The sequence below is a fragment of the Monopterus albus genome, unplaced genomic scaffold, assembly GCF_001952655.1.
Source record: "Monopterus albus unplaced genomic scaffold, M_albus_1.0 scaffold94.1, whole genome shotgun sequence".
Classification (NCBI taxonomy): Eukaryota; Metazoa; Chordata; class Actinopteri; order Synbranchiformes; family Synbranchidae; genus Monopterus; species Monopterus albus.
This window is the reverse complement of record NW_018127974.1, coordinates 3,065,518-3,083,964: the sequence shown is the minus strand read 5'-3', so window position 1 is coordinate 3,083,964 and position 18,447 is coordinate 3,065,518. Positions and strand designations below refer to the sequence as shown.

The 18,447-nt window shown below is 42.6% G+C and overlaps 1 protein-coding gene across 2 annotated transcripts in view; it reads right to left on the bottom strand.

Annotated features, from left to right (window-relative positions):
* Positions 1 to 18,447, bottom strand: part of creb3l2 (cAMP responsive element binding protein 3-like 2) — a 37,173-nt gene that overhangs the window by 10,566 nt on the left and 8,160 nt on the right. The window contains exons 2-5 of one of the 2 annotated variants that reach the window (XM_020608639.1): positions 2,040 to 2,283; positions 1,505 to 1,704; positions 1,327 to 1,405; positions 450 to 643 (exon numbers count right to left, since the gene is read on the bottom strand). In XM_020608639.1, the coding sequence (XP_020464295.1) occupies positions 450 to 643; positions 1,327 to 1,405; positions 1,505 to 1,704; positions 2,040 to 2,283 (717 nt within the window). Of the gene's footprint in view, positions 1 to 449; positions 644 to 1,326; positions 1,406 to 1,504; positions 1,708 to 2,039; positions 2,284 to 18,447 lie in introns of both variants that reach the window. The other variant, XM_020608638.1, reaches the window with a different exon arrangement.

The window sequence follows — 18,447 nt, the reverse complement described above, 5'->3', positions numbered from 1 at the left end:
CAAACCTCTAAAACTAAAGTTTCATGTCATATAAACTTGTGACAATGTAGATAAGACTTGTTATTATCACTTTTGATTTGATCCATAATTGCAAAGTCGTAAAAAGCTGAGGAGCGTGTGCAGTCGGAGCATCTTTCTGGTGATGCACACTACACTATATAAGCAGTATCTGTGTGTGTGTGTTACATGCAGGTGTATCACTGCACTTCTGTGATAAGACTTTTAATTAGTGTTCAAGTGCTTAGCAAATCATTACCAACTAATATTTCTTAACAAATAACATTTCCTAAATGTGGTATTTCTTCATTTCTGTCCTAACAAAGATATTATAAGGGTCATTGTTGCACTGACTCTTGTTGTTGACTCTTTTGGGCTGGTTAGTGATATAATATGAGATACTGTGAGTGGAACAAAGAGTAAACTAACCTTCAAATCAAGTTGATACTTACATGAGGAGCGGTGAGCAGTGGGGAGTTGGACAGAGACGAAGCAGCACGAGGCGACACCTTGAGGCTCGCCTGGGACGGAGTGGGGTTGATGGGGGAGGAGAGGCCGGGAGGGGCGTGGACGGGGCTCTGGCTGCCCTCTGAGTCGCTGCTGTGGGAGCTGGGAGGAGTTGGAGGCATCTGCAGGGAATCCAGACCTGGAACACAACGTTAGTTCTGATGAACTCTGCTGAAAAACTTATCTACAATTCTTTAAGGCAAAAGTGACCATATTTTTAAGGGGAATATAAAAATTCTGTGAGATGCTTCATACAGCTCGCACATTTAGTAAAATACTGTACAGCTGGAGTAGTCCACCTTATTATGATTCTCTTTTTTCAAATATATTCTGAACAAGTTTATTAAAATGTAAAATAGGTTGAAATACTGTCACTGCACTACAGTAGAAGGTTTTTAAGAGTCAGTCATAGACAGAAGTCTTTTTAAGCTCAAGCACTTTAAAAAGTTGTTCAAATCAACTGCACTTCAACCAGTTACAGCGAAAATACTGCTCACGTCGATGCACCAGTGATAATACCAATATGGTATACAGTAGGACACTTTGAAAGGAACCATTCTGCATTTCTACTACTTTGTTATTTTAATATATTTTTTGCAGTTAATACTTCTATACTTTTACTTACTTTGGATTCAGAATGCAGAACAGAGTATTTTTACAATGTTGTGCTGCTACACTTAGTGAAGTAAATGATTTGAATTCTTCATCTTGGCTGGTAAATGAGATATTTGAGCAAACGGCCAGCAGGGGTCCTCACATAACTACCTGTAATATGCCAAAGCAAGAATGAAAGGAACAGAGAAGAACAAGTTAAGTTCTTACCTTTGGGTGACAGATTGAGGAACTGGTCCACTTCGTGAGGCTCTAGTTTAATCTGAGGGATGATATTCTCCTCCTTTATCTGTAAACATACAAACATCGGCAGAAAAGATGGAAAAGATAAAAGAGCTGCAGACTGAGGGATGACCAAAATGCTCCGTTTTCACCTTCAGTCTCTCACCTTGATGCCTTTGACTGTGGTCTGAGCTGGGGTGGTGGCAGCAGTGGTGGGGGCTACAGCAGAGGCTACAGGTGCTTGGGGCCCCTCAGAGGAGGCCAGAGTCATGGAGAGGGTGGGGAGGAGGGAAGGAGTCTCAGACAGCAGGCCGCTGATGGTCTGCTCTTGCTCCATGGGCCACTCGGCTGATTCGCCATCAGACTCTGCTGCAGAACGAGCAACATGGACGCCTGTTAGTGTGTTTATGATGCAAAAAGCACTACTTTAAGCACATGACACACTTCAGGCTACATCCAAACAACTGCAGGTAAATATGAAAATGCATCTTGGTTGAACTTCATTAGGTAAGATTCATTCTCCTTCTGTCTATTGTGCTTCTGCTCTTATTTACCAGCCATTCTGTCTTAAATTTAGAAAAGTGTCTTAAACTGTGCAATGGTGCCTTTTATTTCCTATCAAGTAAAAGAATTGTATTTTTCTTTTTTCAATCAATTAATAATCTTGCTTTGGAGTGATAACGGGTGTGTGTATGTCTTGCCTGCTTCACTGCCTTGCTCTCCGGTCAGGTGCGACAGGGGCGACTGTGGTCGGCTGTCACCGCAGAGCGAGTAGCTGTGCTCGGCTGTGATGTGAGGGGGGAGAGGGGAAGATGGGGACAGGTCTCCTCCGTCCCCCCACTCCATAACCTCTACCCCACCTCTCACCCCAGAGAGGAAGGGGTCGCTGAGCAGCTGGCCCAGCAAAGCATCATGGGAGAGGTCGTCGAGGAGCTCAGAGAAGTGCTGCACAGAGGAGAAAGGAAAGAAATATGTACATTTAAAGGTGCATTAACTAAGAGTTTCCACATTGTCTGATAAACCTTGTGAACCTGGACTGAAACCATGCCTCAACATTCACTGTTTCTCTTTTGAGTATGTGTGTGATTCTCATTGTGGCGATACACTGACAAAACACATGTAGAAGTGGGCATACAGTAAATGTCCTACTCCTCCTCCTATCTTTAATCTTCTCTTTCATCCCCCATCACCTCCTTCTCCTCTTCCTTCACCACATTCCTCAACAAGGTGAGCGAGTCCATTTTTATGACTAACATAGACAAAAGGCAGCCCAAGCACAATCTTGGAGGTGATGTGTTTCATCCTGTATTACAAATCTGTGTCGTTCAAATAAAAGCGAAACAATAAAAACTTTTCTTTTTCTAGTCTTGTCCTGACTAAGATGACTTAACCAGTTGGAAATAAATGAAATAAAACACGTGAAGACAAAAGAAGGAGGTTCTGGTGCACATCTAGATTTGTGTGCTAATTTTGTCTAGTTACGTAACATCAGTGAAAAGACAGATGACAACATGCAGGGATGGCTAGGAGGAAAAGTGAGAGTGAAATTGAGATGGAGGAAGACATGAAGGAGGAGGACGATGGACAGCTGAATGTGAAGCATGTGGTTTCAGTTACAGACAGAGAGAAAGGACTTCTAGTGTTCTCTCTGTCACTCACACACACACACACACACACACAGTGAAATGACCTCTTCACTCCACAAACACACAGCACACTCCTGCTGCCCAACTTCAGGCCAACACTGCACTTACTAAAGTGGGAGGGAAGACAAAATAATTACACATTTGTCCTCCAATAGGTCCATTCCTAACATGCATGTGAACCAAACGCATGCAGGCAAACTATGATATGAATGTATACTAAATTGTGTGGGTGTGTACAGCAAGTGAATGTGCACTTATGAAAGCCTCCATGCTGCAGGCAAATATTTGCAGCAGCTTACAACGCTTTGCCTCCCCTCAACATCTCCTGGCAGCAACTGCATCTCCACGGTTACCAAGAGCCATTTTATGACCAACTTTCCACTAACAGCATCTTTACAGCAAGTCATTTCTCCTTTTGTTTTTTGAACAAACCCACAGCCCCCCTTACCCATTCAGCTGTTCCTCAGCTATTGTCCCAGCTCACCACTCCTGTCTCTTACAGTCACAGACTGACACAAAGAAATACAATATGTGACACAGGAAGGGTATCAGCAAGTCAGAGCTGGGCAATATACAAATGGCAGCGATGATAAGACAATAGTACAAACTTAGTAAGTCAGAATAAAGCGACCGGCTAAGAGAGAGGGGGATTCCAGACCGCTCCACTGAAGCTATGTTTGGCCTTTACAGCCCCGGCTCGTCTTTAAATAAGGTCACCGTTGTTTATAAGACCTCGCAATGTGAAACCTTCAGAAAGGACATGAGATTATGATGATGGTGGTGCGGATGGTTTCCAGTGAAACAATTTCCTCCTATGGGAAATTTATGATGAGAATGATGGAAATTCAGGCTTGAGGGTGGAGTTGTTGCTGACATTATTACACCCCTTCACTGACAGTTATGGGTTTTACTGTGAGATTATAATAATGTTATATGTTATAATGTCAGCCTAAATGAATAAAAACACTTGTGGTTACACAAAACCATGGAATTCAGTTTCCTCAGAAAAGGCCTTATAAGTTATTAAACACCTATTTCATATGAAAAGACCTTAATTATTTTCTTTTAACTGCTATTTTTTACTTGTTTAGTTACTAGAATATCATTTACTGTTGTAGAGGATCAAATCTTTGCAAAGATCAAACCAGCAAATGTTTCACATTGGCTAGAAAAATTTGTGAACCAACTAATCAAACATCAAAATGTCCATTTCCTTTCAATGGCCTAACCAACCCACTGCTCCGATCCAGGCTGCTGATTATCTGGGTCACATTCATTCAGTTATTTTTATCATTAGGGATGACTGTTTTTACTGCTGAGAAATACAAAAATGTGATATAATAACCTCTGACACCGCTGTGGTCGAGTCCTGTCACTCGTTGCTTTATAATACAGTAGAAACACTCTACAATCGCTGTCTAAATCATCTTATGCATCTGCAAAATAAATAAATGAGTCACAAACTTGAGGATCCAGATAGGAATAAATCCTTGTGTAAGAACAGGAAGCGGGAGAGGCCCAGCTCCGCATGCATGAAAACAGAACCACACCAAAAGACACACAGTGAGGTTTTATACCGTGAGCTCCGCGTCACTTCTGTGTGTGGTTGTGTATGAAAGACAAAAATGCGATGCAGGGCAGTCGTCCAGGCTGCGGGTGTAACTTATCACACACAACAGAAACCTCTTTGTCTCTGTGGCCCAACACAGAGGTGTTATTTAGGGGCGACTGTAACTTGACACTCTCCAGCTGGGAATCAGAACCTAAATGGAAAAACTGGGAGTCTACACTGGAACTAGGGCAAAAACCAGTACGTTACTAACTACTCTGAAGGAGCAGAAGCAATAACATGGAGATTATCGTCATATTTCTTGTGAATTTTGCCTGGAAACGTGCAGAGGACATCACTGAAAGAGCAGATGGTAATCTTTTAATTGAAGTTACTGGGAGAAAATGCAGTGATTAGCTCCCGAGGTCTGGTGAAACAGCACTGTGCACGAAAATCATTCACAAAGAGCCCGAACTTTCAGTAGCTACACTTTAGTTTGACCTTAATTAAATCTGAGAAACACTGATGAATGGAGGAATCGAACAGACAGAGGCAGAGCTTAAGATTGAGCTGAAAAACAAAGTGCTGGATGGCAAATCTTAGGGCAGAGACACACCAAGCAGTCAGTCAGCTGTCAGGGCTCACAGATTTCCTGTTGTTAAACTTTGGTTCTCGCTTTTGTGACATCATGTCCAATGTGTCTTTTTTGAGGTGGGCCTATAACTCTTATACACACACACAACTCCACATGCTACTGTAGTGCACATATAGATGTAGCTTTTAAATTCATATTGCTACATACTGGGGTTGTTAACCTGCAAGTTGCACTTAAAGCTTAAGACGTAAGAAGGAAGAGGAAATGGTTGTGATGTAACAGCTTCCTTCCCTGAAAAGCAAAAACAGATGCGAAAGAGCTCACTGGAAAAAATGTGTGATAGCCATACACACAGTGTGTGTTTCTAGCTGAGTGCAGGATGAACGTGTGTGTACCTTGCCCTGGACCCATATGTGTGTACTTTACAGCTTCACGTCACACAGTCTGCAAACACACTAATAAATACACAAGCTCTCACACTAGTTTAGTCAAGATAAACTGAACGGCTCATTAGTTTGGTTTGGATCCAGGCTGTGGGATTGTACCTGGCACTACTGTAATTACCAACACATGTCCCATTAAAACCAGATAACCAGTATGAAAGGTTAAAGAGACACCTCAGCTTTATGTGCCAGTTACTGTCACTGCTTACCAAGTATTTTTTGTATTCATAAATAACTTAGCTTATGCCTTAACTAATGCCTTTAGGGCTGGAGCTGTCGGTTATTTTCATAAGTGATTAACCTGTTGATTAATTGTTTGGCCTTTACAACAGAAAACATAAAAAAAAAAAAAAACTGACCCATCACAATTTCCAAGAGGCCCCCAGAAACATTCAAATGAATAATATCACAACAAGGAAAAGCAGCAAACTGTCAAATCTGAGAAGCAGAGATTAGCTTTAAGTCATGTTTGGGTTGAAACAATTCTCTGACAGCTGAGACATTAATAGTTAGGTTACTGAATTATAGGAAAGTCTGCAGTTATAACTGTTATTAAATCATTAACAAAGATAAATAAACCCCATATTTGCAGATCTCTATGTTAATAAGTAATAGATAAAGCATCACACCACAGTCGAGTAACAGGGAATTAAGCCTTTTTTTAGCTTTGAATGCGAAGCCAAAATTAAAGGAGTGATCAAGTATAATTCCAGGGTTTTTCTATGAAGAAACAATAACGGAGGAAAATGTTAATTCTTTTTGAGCTCTGAGCCGATTCCCACGACTCCTCCAAAACGCTTTTCATATTTGAACATCAGCTGCTGTAGTATTTGCAAGTCACTATTTTCTGTTTTAATTTTGATTTTACATCCTGGCCCAACTTTCTTGATTTGAGGTTGTAGCTGAAGTGCATGTGTGCTGCATGAATTCCTTAACAGGTTCTAACTACAGTCTTGAATACTGGTCAGTGGCTTCACGTGCAAAAAGTTGAGTCAAATAGAGCCAAGCTGAGAAGTGTCTGGGGAGTGTAACGATATTTTTACATCAAATATAGAAGCAGTTTTGACTTAAAAATGTTTTCCATCAAAAACATTTCTAAAAATTACAAAGAGTTTGTCTTTTATCAGTATCCATTGTGTAGCTAGTGAACCCATGAGGTGGTTATAGAAAGTTTTTGTTTACACACCGAAAAACAAAACTGTATGACGGACAAATGACTTGTACTATTGTTGTTTGCTACTTTAAGAATATGATGCTGTTTTCCAGAACCAGAATATAGACCCATCCATGAAACACAGCTAAAACTAAACAGGTCTGTTGAGAGAAACAGCTTTTAAATTGACATATTTCTTTAACTGTCATGAAAAATATTACACTAACTTCTTCTAGCAGTTTGTGCGTTTACTGCGAAAGATGCTAGATATATTGCACGATTGACTGGTTAAGGCAAAATCACAGCCTAAACAGAAGTGGACTAACATGAACATGATGTCAGACTGAGTGGTGACTGGATAGCTGAGTCTGATATTCAGCCTAAAATACCAGGAGATAACAAATATTAGGGTTCACTCCCTGGGGACCATGAATGTCTGTATGAGCTTTCCCGCTAACGCATCCATTAGCTATGGAGGTATTTCACTCTGGACCCAGGTGTTGGACCAACAAACATGAATACAAACAGCTGTTCATGTATAATCAAACCCTGCAACAACCCGATCTCTTTGCTAGAGCTGAAACCACAAGACAGATTTTAGCTGAGGCAAACCAAGCACGAGATAACTGGGATAGTTAACAAGACCATGCATCACTCTGGCGCCACTTCACATTTGTCATAGCAGCACTGGGCTTGAGGCTGGCACATCTGCTTGAGCTGTGGCACTGATACAGTGTGCGTCAGCAAAACAAGACATATCACAGGCCCTGGAGGGTTTCTGCTCTTATCTGGGGGGACGGAGGCGGACCCAGTGCCAAGCCTACATGTCTGGACTGTGTCAGAGCGCTTACAGGATGCAGCTTTAAGCATGAGAACAGAATGTCCGTTTTAATAAATTGCTTAAACAACAAATGAGTGGAGATCCATGTGTTTGGGTTTCCCCTCTTATTGTTAGTCTCCACAAGCAGACACACAAAGACTCATTTGTCTCATGGGCATCATCTGCTCCATGCAGCCATACAGTATCTCCCTGGAAGAACTGGAGCTCAGCCAGAATGAGCTCGCTTCACAAAAATGCCCTCACTCCAAGAGAGACTAGATTCTCACAAGGATAAGACACAATGTTGACGCACCCTGTCCCAGATCCCAGACATGGATCCCAGCTCAGTTTACCAACAACACCTAGTAGTCAAGGAGGCAGTGAGTCCACCAGGAAAAGCAGAATAATGGCACAGGATCCACAGCATCAGGCACTTCCTGGTTTAGCTCACATTGGGTTGTGTTGTATGTAGGCGATGTTGAGAACATGAAACCTGGAGTTCGGGTTCCATGAATAACAATTTTTCTGGAAAAGCATTTCTCAAAGTCAGACAACAAAACGGGTCAATTTGTTATCGGTTTGCTCTGTTTGACTTCCAACATGCCTCTTATTCGATCATAACCATAACTATCAGGAGTTACTTTGGTTTCAGCGTCTTGCTCAAGGACACTTCAGCATATAAACAGGATTACACTGTGACTAATGGACAAACAGCTGCATCTCCTGAGCTGCTAGAAAATATCTAACAATACCAGTGCTGAAACAATTCATTAGTGGATCAATAAGAGAAAGTTAATTCATTCATAAAAATTATGTTTATTCATTAACAGTTTGAGTAATTCTTCATAGAAAAATACCAAATATTTGTTGGATTCAGCTTCTCAATTGCAAGCATTTGCTGTTTTTCTAGATTTTATGTCCATTTTTTACTGTTGGTTGAACAAAACGAACAACCTGACAACATCCTGCTGGGCTGTAGGAATTGTGGGAACTTTAATCATTTGTTGCAGCCCTGAACAAAGCCAAAAGGTTGAGTATCTCATGCAACATCCTCAGGGCAGATTCTCTTCTCTGAGCTGGGTCAGACATCAGAAAGACTCAGATACCTAGATTAGAGGGAAGGCCATTCGAAACCAGATATCAGCCTGTCAGTGTTGTTCACTGTTATTAAAAGTATGCAATGTGCTGGCCTTGACCATGGAAGTCTGCAAAAGCATCTGCCTCCACATTATCATATTTATATTTTTCATATTATCATATTAGACTCCTGTCTTTAACGTGCCCATAGCTCATGCTTTTCTTTGTTTTCTGATTTATCTACAATGTTAAAACGGTGAATTATCATCTTAGACGTGACCTAAAGCTCAAAAAATGAGGTGTACGTATGATCTAGTATTTCTATGCAGAAGCAATTCAGTTGCTTGTCACAAAGATAATCTAGAGGTACCCAAGATTAAACATTAAATGGCTGGAAATGAGCAGAATGAGCAGGACATGGGGACTTTAAACAAAGCAGTGATGGGGGTGGAGCGACTGTTAACGGATGTAAACAAGAGGATGTAAGAAAAACAACAGGGCTACAGTTGACTCTCTGCCCAAAGACAGGGACAGCAATACACAATCATCTGAGTGTGACAAAAATCACAGCAGGTCCATTACAAACCAGTTTCCAAACTCAAATGTCCACCTTCTCTTTAACAGCTGCTTTCTGGTCATGTTAATGTTTCACACTTGAAGCAAATAAGTCTTAATGTCAGTGTTTATGCTGAGCCACGACAGGAAGTGTGTTAAAAATAGGAAGAGCCGAGTTCACAGTGCAGAGCGTTCAAGCGTTCAAAACTCTGAGTCAGCTCTTATGTGAAGGCTGCTGTGCTGCCACTAGAGTCCACATATGTGCAAGTATTGATATAAGGAGATGAACAGAGGAAAAACAGACCAATAGATGACAAATGGAAAAACATCTCTTGTTCTGGCTCAGACCTCCTGGTGGTACAGTCACATGCTGTTCTTCTGCCATTCTCCCCACCGAGGCCTCCCAAGAGGTCACAATTCAACGCCCACCACACACACATGGAGTAACACAAACTTTCCAGTCTTGCTCTGTCATGCTGCCCGATCACTGGGTGCAGCCCCCACACATCCAAACACACACTGACCCTCTAGAAGTTACACAATCACTTCACCAAACTTGTACAGGCTGCTTGTAAATACTTGTATAAACAGCAATGAACTGCTCCAAGAGTTTGTGTTTCTCTGTGTCACAGAGCTCCAGTGTGACCAAAACTATTAAAAGCACATTAATGAGCCACAGTGTTGCGCTGGGTGTTTCTTCATTACCACAGACACACAATGTTTACTTTGACTCACCTGCTGATGGAAAGCGTGCACCAATGTGTGCGAAGCTGCAGCTGGAAACTCTCTCTCCTCCTTTTTCAGTAACAAACCCCCAAATAACAGCTTAACTTGTCGTAACACTTCAGTTGTTGTACAAATTAAATAAATAAGGGGGATTTTGTTATTTTCAGACACAGCCAAGTTAGTTGTTTGCTGAATAAAGATTTATGTCTTTGCTTGGAATCAATGGGCAGAATGTTTTGAGACTAGCATGCTGCTGATTTAAGGATTTGTTGACAGTAAAAAAAATATAGCATGACACTAGATTACCTACAGGGATGAGGTGGAAAGGCTGATAGTGTGGTGCAGAGAGAACATTCTGCTCCTTAACACCTCAAAGACTAAGGAGGTCATTGTCGACTTCAGGAGGAAGAAAACCAACATCTTGTCACTGTATATCAGTGGGGACCATGTGGAGAGGGTGCCGGCCTTCTGCTTTCTGAGAGGATCTGACCTGGGGCGTGAATACCTCTGGACTGCTTAAAAAGGCCCAGTAGAGACTGTACTTCCTACGAGTACTCAAGAAGAACAACATCTCCCAGAGACTGCTGGTGTCCTTCTATCGGTGTTCCACTGAGAGCATCCTTACATACTGTATATGTGTATGGTACAGCAGCAGCACAGTGGCTCAGAGGAAAACTCTCCAGAGTGTCATTAATACGGCCCAGGAGGTCGTCGGCTGTTGTTTATTTTGTTATTTTAGTGGTTAAGTTTTTTATATGGTCTTATTTCATATATTATGCTTTTTTTCTATTGTTGTACCGACTGGAGGTCACTCTAAAATTTCGTTGTACGTGTTACAATGACAATAAAGGATTATCTTATCTTACCTTAGTGAAGTTTAAAACCTGTCAACAGTAAAAACATATTTTATATATTTGCTTGCTCGTTCACTAGAAATCTCCACAGGAACTTTTAGATGTATGATAACACGGCAAATCAAGATGTATAAATATCATCACATCACTGTTTAGTCCACTTCCTGAAGTGCAGATGTCAGATGCAGAGCACAGGTACACAGCTGTGTTTCTGTCCCTCATCCTACTTTCTGTGGATGCTTGTTAAAAACTGGGTCAGCACACGCATTCACTTTTTCCATCTCTTCACTGCAACACAGTACAAGTACAGTCACACACAAGTGAACGCCTTCATCCCTTCCACACAAACCGAGAATTTCTTTGTACAGTATTTCTCATATTTTCTGCCTCCATCACCGATTCCTCTCTTTTTCTTTTGTGCAGACTCCCATCTGTGTCACTTCAAGGCGGTCGTGTCAAACGGTGATGCTAAACTCACCTGTCGGTCTATATCAGTCTTCTCTTTGTGTTTTATCTGCTTGTTTGCTGCAGGGATACGTTTTCACTAAAGGATTTCTCTCTCCACCTGCTGCAGGATGCTGGGTAAAAACTAGGTCAAAGCTGGTCTTGCCAAGTACCCCGTAGTGGTCATACTAATCCTCAGTCAGTCACGCCCTTTTCAGATATGCACTGGAATTAAACATTACAGGGAGAAGCTGTATGTGAGAACGCAAATGTCCGAGTCAGTCGACCCTGACCTTGAGCAGACTTTACCCTGCCAGCTCCCTAGTACAAAGTCTGTGTAATATCCGAGTGAGCCACAAAGAGCCAATGTAAGACAAATCTGCATAAAGTTCAAAGTATTCACATGGAGCCAGTGGAAGTGTTGATCATGTTCTATCATTTGACCACAGTGAAACCAGAAGAAAACAAACATCTGATGGTGAAGAAAAACGGTCATTTACAATGAAGACGCCAACAAAAATAGGCACATGTGCGATGACCCAGACCCGATCACTGGTGTCCAGCCCACAATGCATGCTGGATACTTTTCTGTCCGACTTGATCCCAACTTGCCCTGAAGTAATGCCCACGTGGGCAAAGATATTCTCACAGGATCGAGGCAGCTGCAATTGCTTTGCACTGACTGCAAGAGCTCAGGTCATGATGGGAAACACCTGGCTCTCACCTGATTGGAGTAGATGTTGGATCAAAGGCATGTTTTATACAAATGTATCATTTCTTGTATAACTGCAGTGATTGTGATTTTATTAGTTGGTATTTATTGTGTTAAGAGGTTAGAACTGTGGTTGATGGTGACTTTTATTGTTCAGAGAAGCAGAATACAGACAGCGTACAGTACATTACATCTATTCTCACAGACTGCAGACAGTCTGTGATAGTTCACTCTACAATATGAAATAGTTTAATTCATGAAGTATTAATGAAGTGACACAAAAGCCTTTGGTAAGCGGGATGTAAAGATTCTTTCAATGACATCTGGTGAAGCAGTGGCAGACTAAATATCTGACAGATCAACGGCTGTGAGTGTATTTATGCAGCTTCATATCAAATACAGCAGCAAACTGATATGATGACTGCTTTGTAAGAGAAATGCAGCCCAGATACATTTTCAGACACAGTGTTTGAGTAATAGCAGGCTATGGAGATTAACACAGATCCATACATTGTCACTCTCCTTGCCATATAGAAGGTCATTAAACCAGCAGCTGTTTGGAGCCTGAGTAGAAGCTGAAAGGTTTGGTTTGATGACATTTTATTAAATCAGGATCAGATCTAACAAGATGTCAGTGCTTCTTTGACTTCCTGTACAGACTGAAGGCTGGAGGAAAGCTCCTGAACAGTCTGTCTTGACTGTGGATTTTTGTCAGCACCGCCTGGTCAGTGGACGAGAGCAGGCGAGATGCAGCTCATCTCGAACGAGCCTAATATCTAACTGGAGATACAATGAGATTCAGGAACCTCTGCCATTAAGAGCCAGGGCCACAACCGCCAGACAAATTTAAAGTACAGCAAGAGACCTGTTGTTAATGACCAAATTACAGGCTGGCAACACGACGGCATCATGTCCTGCCTCCTGTGCAGTCTACCCATAAAACTACATGTGTAAAAGGGCAACTCTGGACAAAGTCCGGGCCTGTTTCTATGGACACTGACCAGAGGTTGTGTGGAAATGGCTTCAGGGAAACTTGTCTGGGCGTACATGGACACACACATGTGCATAAATGAATAGAATTGTTCATGTCTCTTTGAATGAAAAGGTTCATGTGGGAGGAAGGTGTGATCAGAAGTTGCCCTTTCAATGGAATGTAAAGAAACAGGACGAGTAAGATTTGACCTGAGCCGTTAAGACAGAAGAGCTGCGACAGCGAGGGGTCCAAAACGGTAGCTTTAAATAATTCCAAGCAATTAAGAGCAGGATTTTACAGCAAATTACTACTTTTAAGGACCTGAACAGCCTTGAAAACCAATTCTGTGTTCTGTTGTTGTAGGTAGCTTATTTAGCTAATTTAGCTAAACGCATGTCACTAACTTAAAATGTCACAAGTATAATTACTGCTATTGATGTTAATGTCTTACTTTAGAAGATTGCAGTCAAATAAAGGTAACTCTTTGGTGCTGCTCCTAAATTGCGGCGCTATTTGACGTCCCCGTAGTCCACCGTAAGTGACTTGACTGAGATTCTACAAGCTAGACAATATTTTCAAAAAAAAGATGCAACATTTGTGCCAACGTTTTGTACCTACCAGGAGCAACTTACATTGTCACCACCCTAACAAATAAAAACAGTTGTGCAAAGATGGAATAAGGAAGTCACTAAATGGTAGAAAAGGGAGGAAACACTTTTTAAAATCAGAGCTAGAAGACTAAAATATGTCTGACTTAAAATCTCTGCTGGGTTATAAACTGAGGATATAAACACTTTTCAAACTCACTGAACCTCATTTTTTTATTTAAGTATTTTAGTTTTTATTTCTAGTGGAAAGTTAGGGACGCCAAATATGTCGGTCTGAAATTTGAGGTAATGTGGCGAAAAATGATTTCAGTGAGAAACAAAATGATCCCTAGGTTTGAATATTTTCTTCACTACATGTCATATAGCTTCAGCAAAAAAGAAATGAAATTCTATGGCAGGAAATCAAGACTTTCAGCGGTTAAATAAAAATAAAGTGGAGAGTCGGAGAGTAAAATACAAATAAATCCTAGATTCTCAAGTACAAAGAGGCAAATGAATAAGAGAGAGAGTTTCTGGCATTTCAAACAGGAGCCAACTCGTCCCAGCTCTCAGCTCACCTCAGAGGAGGAGGAGGAGGAGGAGGAGGAGGAGAGAGGGCTAAAAGGCAAACCAGACACCAGATGGAGAGCTTTCTATCTAAACCTGGTCTTGGTTGTCCACTTTTAACCATGAGGCAGGATATGAGCTGCAAGATCCATAAAAACCACATCAAAGCTGAGTGCGTCTCACAGCTCGTACACCTTCCTGTTTAATGAGCAGTTTACAGGCTTTACACACTTTGATGTTTAATACTGAAGCTCATGCAGAAAACATTAAGTACACTGAAACTCTACTGCAACTTTAAAAGTCTACTGCATGGATTTGTGTTGATTTCATCTCCATAAAAAGGCAAAAAACGAAGCTCAAAATTCAACCTCAGTATCTTTTAAGGTTTCTTTTCTGCAAAGACAAAACTAAGAGGACAGAGGAAAGACTGGTTGGTTTGTTGCATGTCACCAAATTTCTACTATATAAAACTGCTTCCAGGCTCATTTTGGAGCTGGGAGCATGAACTACTCAGAGGGATTTTAAACCCACACCCTGCTAACCACAAACACAAGCTCACACACCACAACCTTTTATGGTGCCTAAAGCAGAAGTGTGGAGACAGAGAGACAAGAAAAGACAGCGACAGAGGGATATATTTAGCTTCGCCTCAGACAACGAAGGCTCCTGTGGATTTTCGTAATGATCCCTCACACACTGATTACTACCTTTGCTTCGCTCTCAAATGGCTGCCTGGCTGCAGTAAACTGGAGTCTGCCTCCACTTTCAAAGTCAGGAGAGAAGTTGCATCAGATTTGAGAACGATAAATATGGCCCCTTCATGTCCATGTGTGTACCATGTGTAGCTTACTGACACTCTCTAAAGCCAAACGTCAGCAAGGTGGCTCCGGTTAAAGCAGTGAATAATGAGCTGCATGACACACAAATTTATTCTCAGATGAAGTATTTAGGTCCCCAAGACACCAAAACTTAAAATGTTGGACCAGATTCAACTACAACATTTAGCTTTAAAATAATGCTCTGTTTTCTTCTCTTTCTTCAAAAACCTGACAACACGTTGCGTCCTAGTACAAGGAGTGTTATGAGTTGACATCAGTCATTTTAAAATCACTTTTTGTGAAGGAAGGGCAAGCAGCGACCTCTGTGGAAGTGTTAAAACCTGCAGTTTCCCGAATGGCCACTTGAAGCTGGCTTCAAAAGGAGTCCCATGTTAAAATGCACAACAGCAGAAATAAACATGTTTACAGTCTGGTACAAAAAGCAGTTTTGGTCGCTATAGCTAATTTCCCCTTCCATGACAATTGTACAGGGGGTGAAATTTTTTATAACTCGTTCATACAAATTACATTGAGACTAAGAGTAACGCAATAATTAAGGAGGTGGCCGCTTTGAATGACAGGTGGGAGGGTTCTGCCACAGGAGGCTAGCAGCTAGCCACGAGCTCTGCTAACACTCTGCCTATTTGCACATTTTTGGGTTAGCTGTCAATATGGCGACGGCCAGACAATGAAGTGAAACAAAACGGGGGAAAAAAAGAGCAAAAATAAAATCTTTGCCAAAAATCAGTTCCTTATTTTTGAAATTTTACTTCTAGGAGCAGCAGGTCAAACTCTCAAGCCCATGTGCACTGTACTGTACAACTGCTACTGCTACTATTTTATTACATTTCTTATGTACATCTAGACACTACATTTAAATGAGAAGTTACTTGGCCCACTATAGGAGCCAATTAAATGATCCAATCATAATCCAGGATTTCTTCTTTCTTTCTTTTTGTCCTGAATTTCTCAAACATTTTATATCAATCCTTCCAGAAATATGCCATATTGTCCAGCATCTTAAAAATAAATGTTATTGCAGCGAGTTTCTCTCTTAGACCAACCTGAAGATTTGGCACCATGCCTGTTGAAACAACACTGCGTCTCACAGACAGCTACGTTCCATTAGCTGACACCACCCACTGAGCTACAGACACAGAAGCTGGAACAGGTGTGACACTATATACAAACTGTGGACACACTCTGTCCTCTGACTGTCGATTAACCACAACTGCATGTGAAATAATTAGGTCATCATTTACTGACCCCAATATGAAACAGGACTACTATGAGTTAGTAAATGCGCATTTCCTCATAACACACTGACACATGAAGCTTTCAGAGAGCAACAGAGCGAGGTCACTGCGAGCGGGATGCCCTGCCCCAGTGGAGAACAGGCTCTGCACTGTGAACACATGGGTCAAGCTGTTTACCCTCAACTGTGTATGTGTGAATAAAATAAGTCACCACTGAGTCAGTTTATCAGGCATAAGAATAAACCTGCTGGATTACAGCTGGTGTTTGAGTCTTTATTTGCAGGCATGCTGTGGATTATGCAAGAAGACAAGAGGTGAACAGCCCTGGAGTACGTGCAGCGCAAATACACTGCTTTGCATGTTATACCATAGGTGGAGATGAAAGAAGAAAGTACGACTCCACCTTCATATTTGACGTCATGTGTTCTAGTGTAAAACCTGAGGAACTTGATTAAGAAAAAAAAGCTTTGACACAACAGAGATGGGAGGGACAGACTGATGAGCAAAGCAGATGTTAAAGAGTTTCCACACTGTCTGATAAACCCAGTGACAGTGGAACAGGACGTGGTGTCTCAGCTCTACTCCCCCCTCCATGGCACTCTGCTGCCTACAGCCTGTTATATCTTGAGGTGGTACAAACTCCAGCACGCTTGTGTGTTTCAACTCTTTACTGAGTAACTGCACAACGGTACACCGTGAACACTCATGTGACAAACAGACAGCTCAGAAGCCCTCGGAAACAGCATCCCCCAAACATGTTCCCGCCCCAAGATGCCTAACTAAGGTTCCTAGCTCCCAATTCAACAGCCTCAAACTATAACACCTCTCCCACTTTAAGTTCCAACTTGAGGATGGAAAACCCTAGAAAACAGTATCTCCACAGGGGTACTGACTATTCCAATAAACCACATGCTATGAACCTGAACTTTTTTTTTTAAACTTACAGACTACCCCCCTTTTAAAAGGTGTAGTGCCCACCACCCGCACATGTCTTTTACCCATCAACAGGTCAGTCTTTTTGGAGGCCTGCGCCTTCTTGTTGACCTTCTCACCTCCGCTGTACCCCCTGTGGACTCAGGGGTAACTGATGCCGTTCCCTTTCCAGCGCCAGGTGCGCCACTTAGCTGAGCGGGCTGAGTGGCTGGATCCTCAGTTTGTTTTGACAGACCCTCGGCCTGTTCACCCCGGCCCTCAGCTGGTTGTGGTGCGTCCTGCTCCTCGACCTCTGAGCTAGTCCCCAAGTCCACCAGTGCATCACTCTGTCGTTGTTCCCCTGCGGTCTCTGTGCGGCTCCGCAGATGATCCTGATGCCGACGGATCTGCTGTCCGCCCATCCCCTCCACTGTGAATGAAACCGGTCCAGTCTGATGCACGATGACCCCGGGCAGCCATGTTGGCCCCTGGGCAAAGTTTTTGAAAAACACAGTGTCCCCTGGTTTGAAATGCCTGACTTTCGCGTGTCGGTTCCGCCGCTCTTTCAGCTTATCCTGTCCCAGGACAACTTTGGCTTCCATGTCTGGGCGCAGGAGATCCAGATGAGATTTAGGTCTCCTCCCCAGCAACATCTCCGCTGGGGACACCCCGGTTGTCGTGTGTGGGGTAATCCGATATTGGAATAAGAAGCGTGACAGCTTAGTTTCCAATGAATGTCCCGACACCTTCCTCAGCCCCTCTTTTAGGTTCTCCACCGCTCGCTCTGCCAAGCCGTTTGAGGCCGGATGATACGGAGCTGTGCGGACATGTCGGATACCATTCTCCAGGAACTCGGGGAACCCCTCACTGGTGAAGGTGGAGCCATTGTCTGACACCACCGTCTCTGGTAAACCATGTGTAGCAAAAATGCTTCTGAGTTTCTCTGTGGTAGTGGGAGCCGTAATGTTTGACATGATATGAGCTTCTAGCCATTTAGAATGGGAGTCTACTGTACCAGCACTAGAACGACCCATGAATGGTCCTGCAAAATCTATGTGGAGGCGTGACCACGGATGGCTGGGCCACTCCCATGGATGTAGTGGAGCTGGTGCTGGCAACTTTTGGTTAATCTGGCATTGTGAACAAGTTCTGACCTTATCTTCCAAAGCCTTGTCCATTCCTGGCCACCACACAAATGATCTGGCGAGGCTTTTCATCCGTGATATGCCCGGGTGCGCCACATGCAGCTCCTCTATCACTTGACTGCGCCCTGGAGGAGGAACAATCACTCTGGATCCCCAGAGTAGACACCCATCCTGCACACTTAGCTCCGCCCGACGTTTCATATAAGGCTCCAACCCCTCGTTCTGCCTTTCTACTGGCCAGCCCTGTCGCACCCATTTCTGCACCTGTGACAGAACC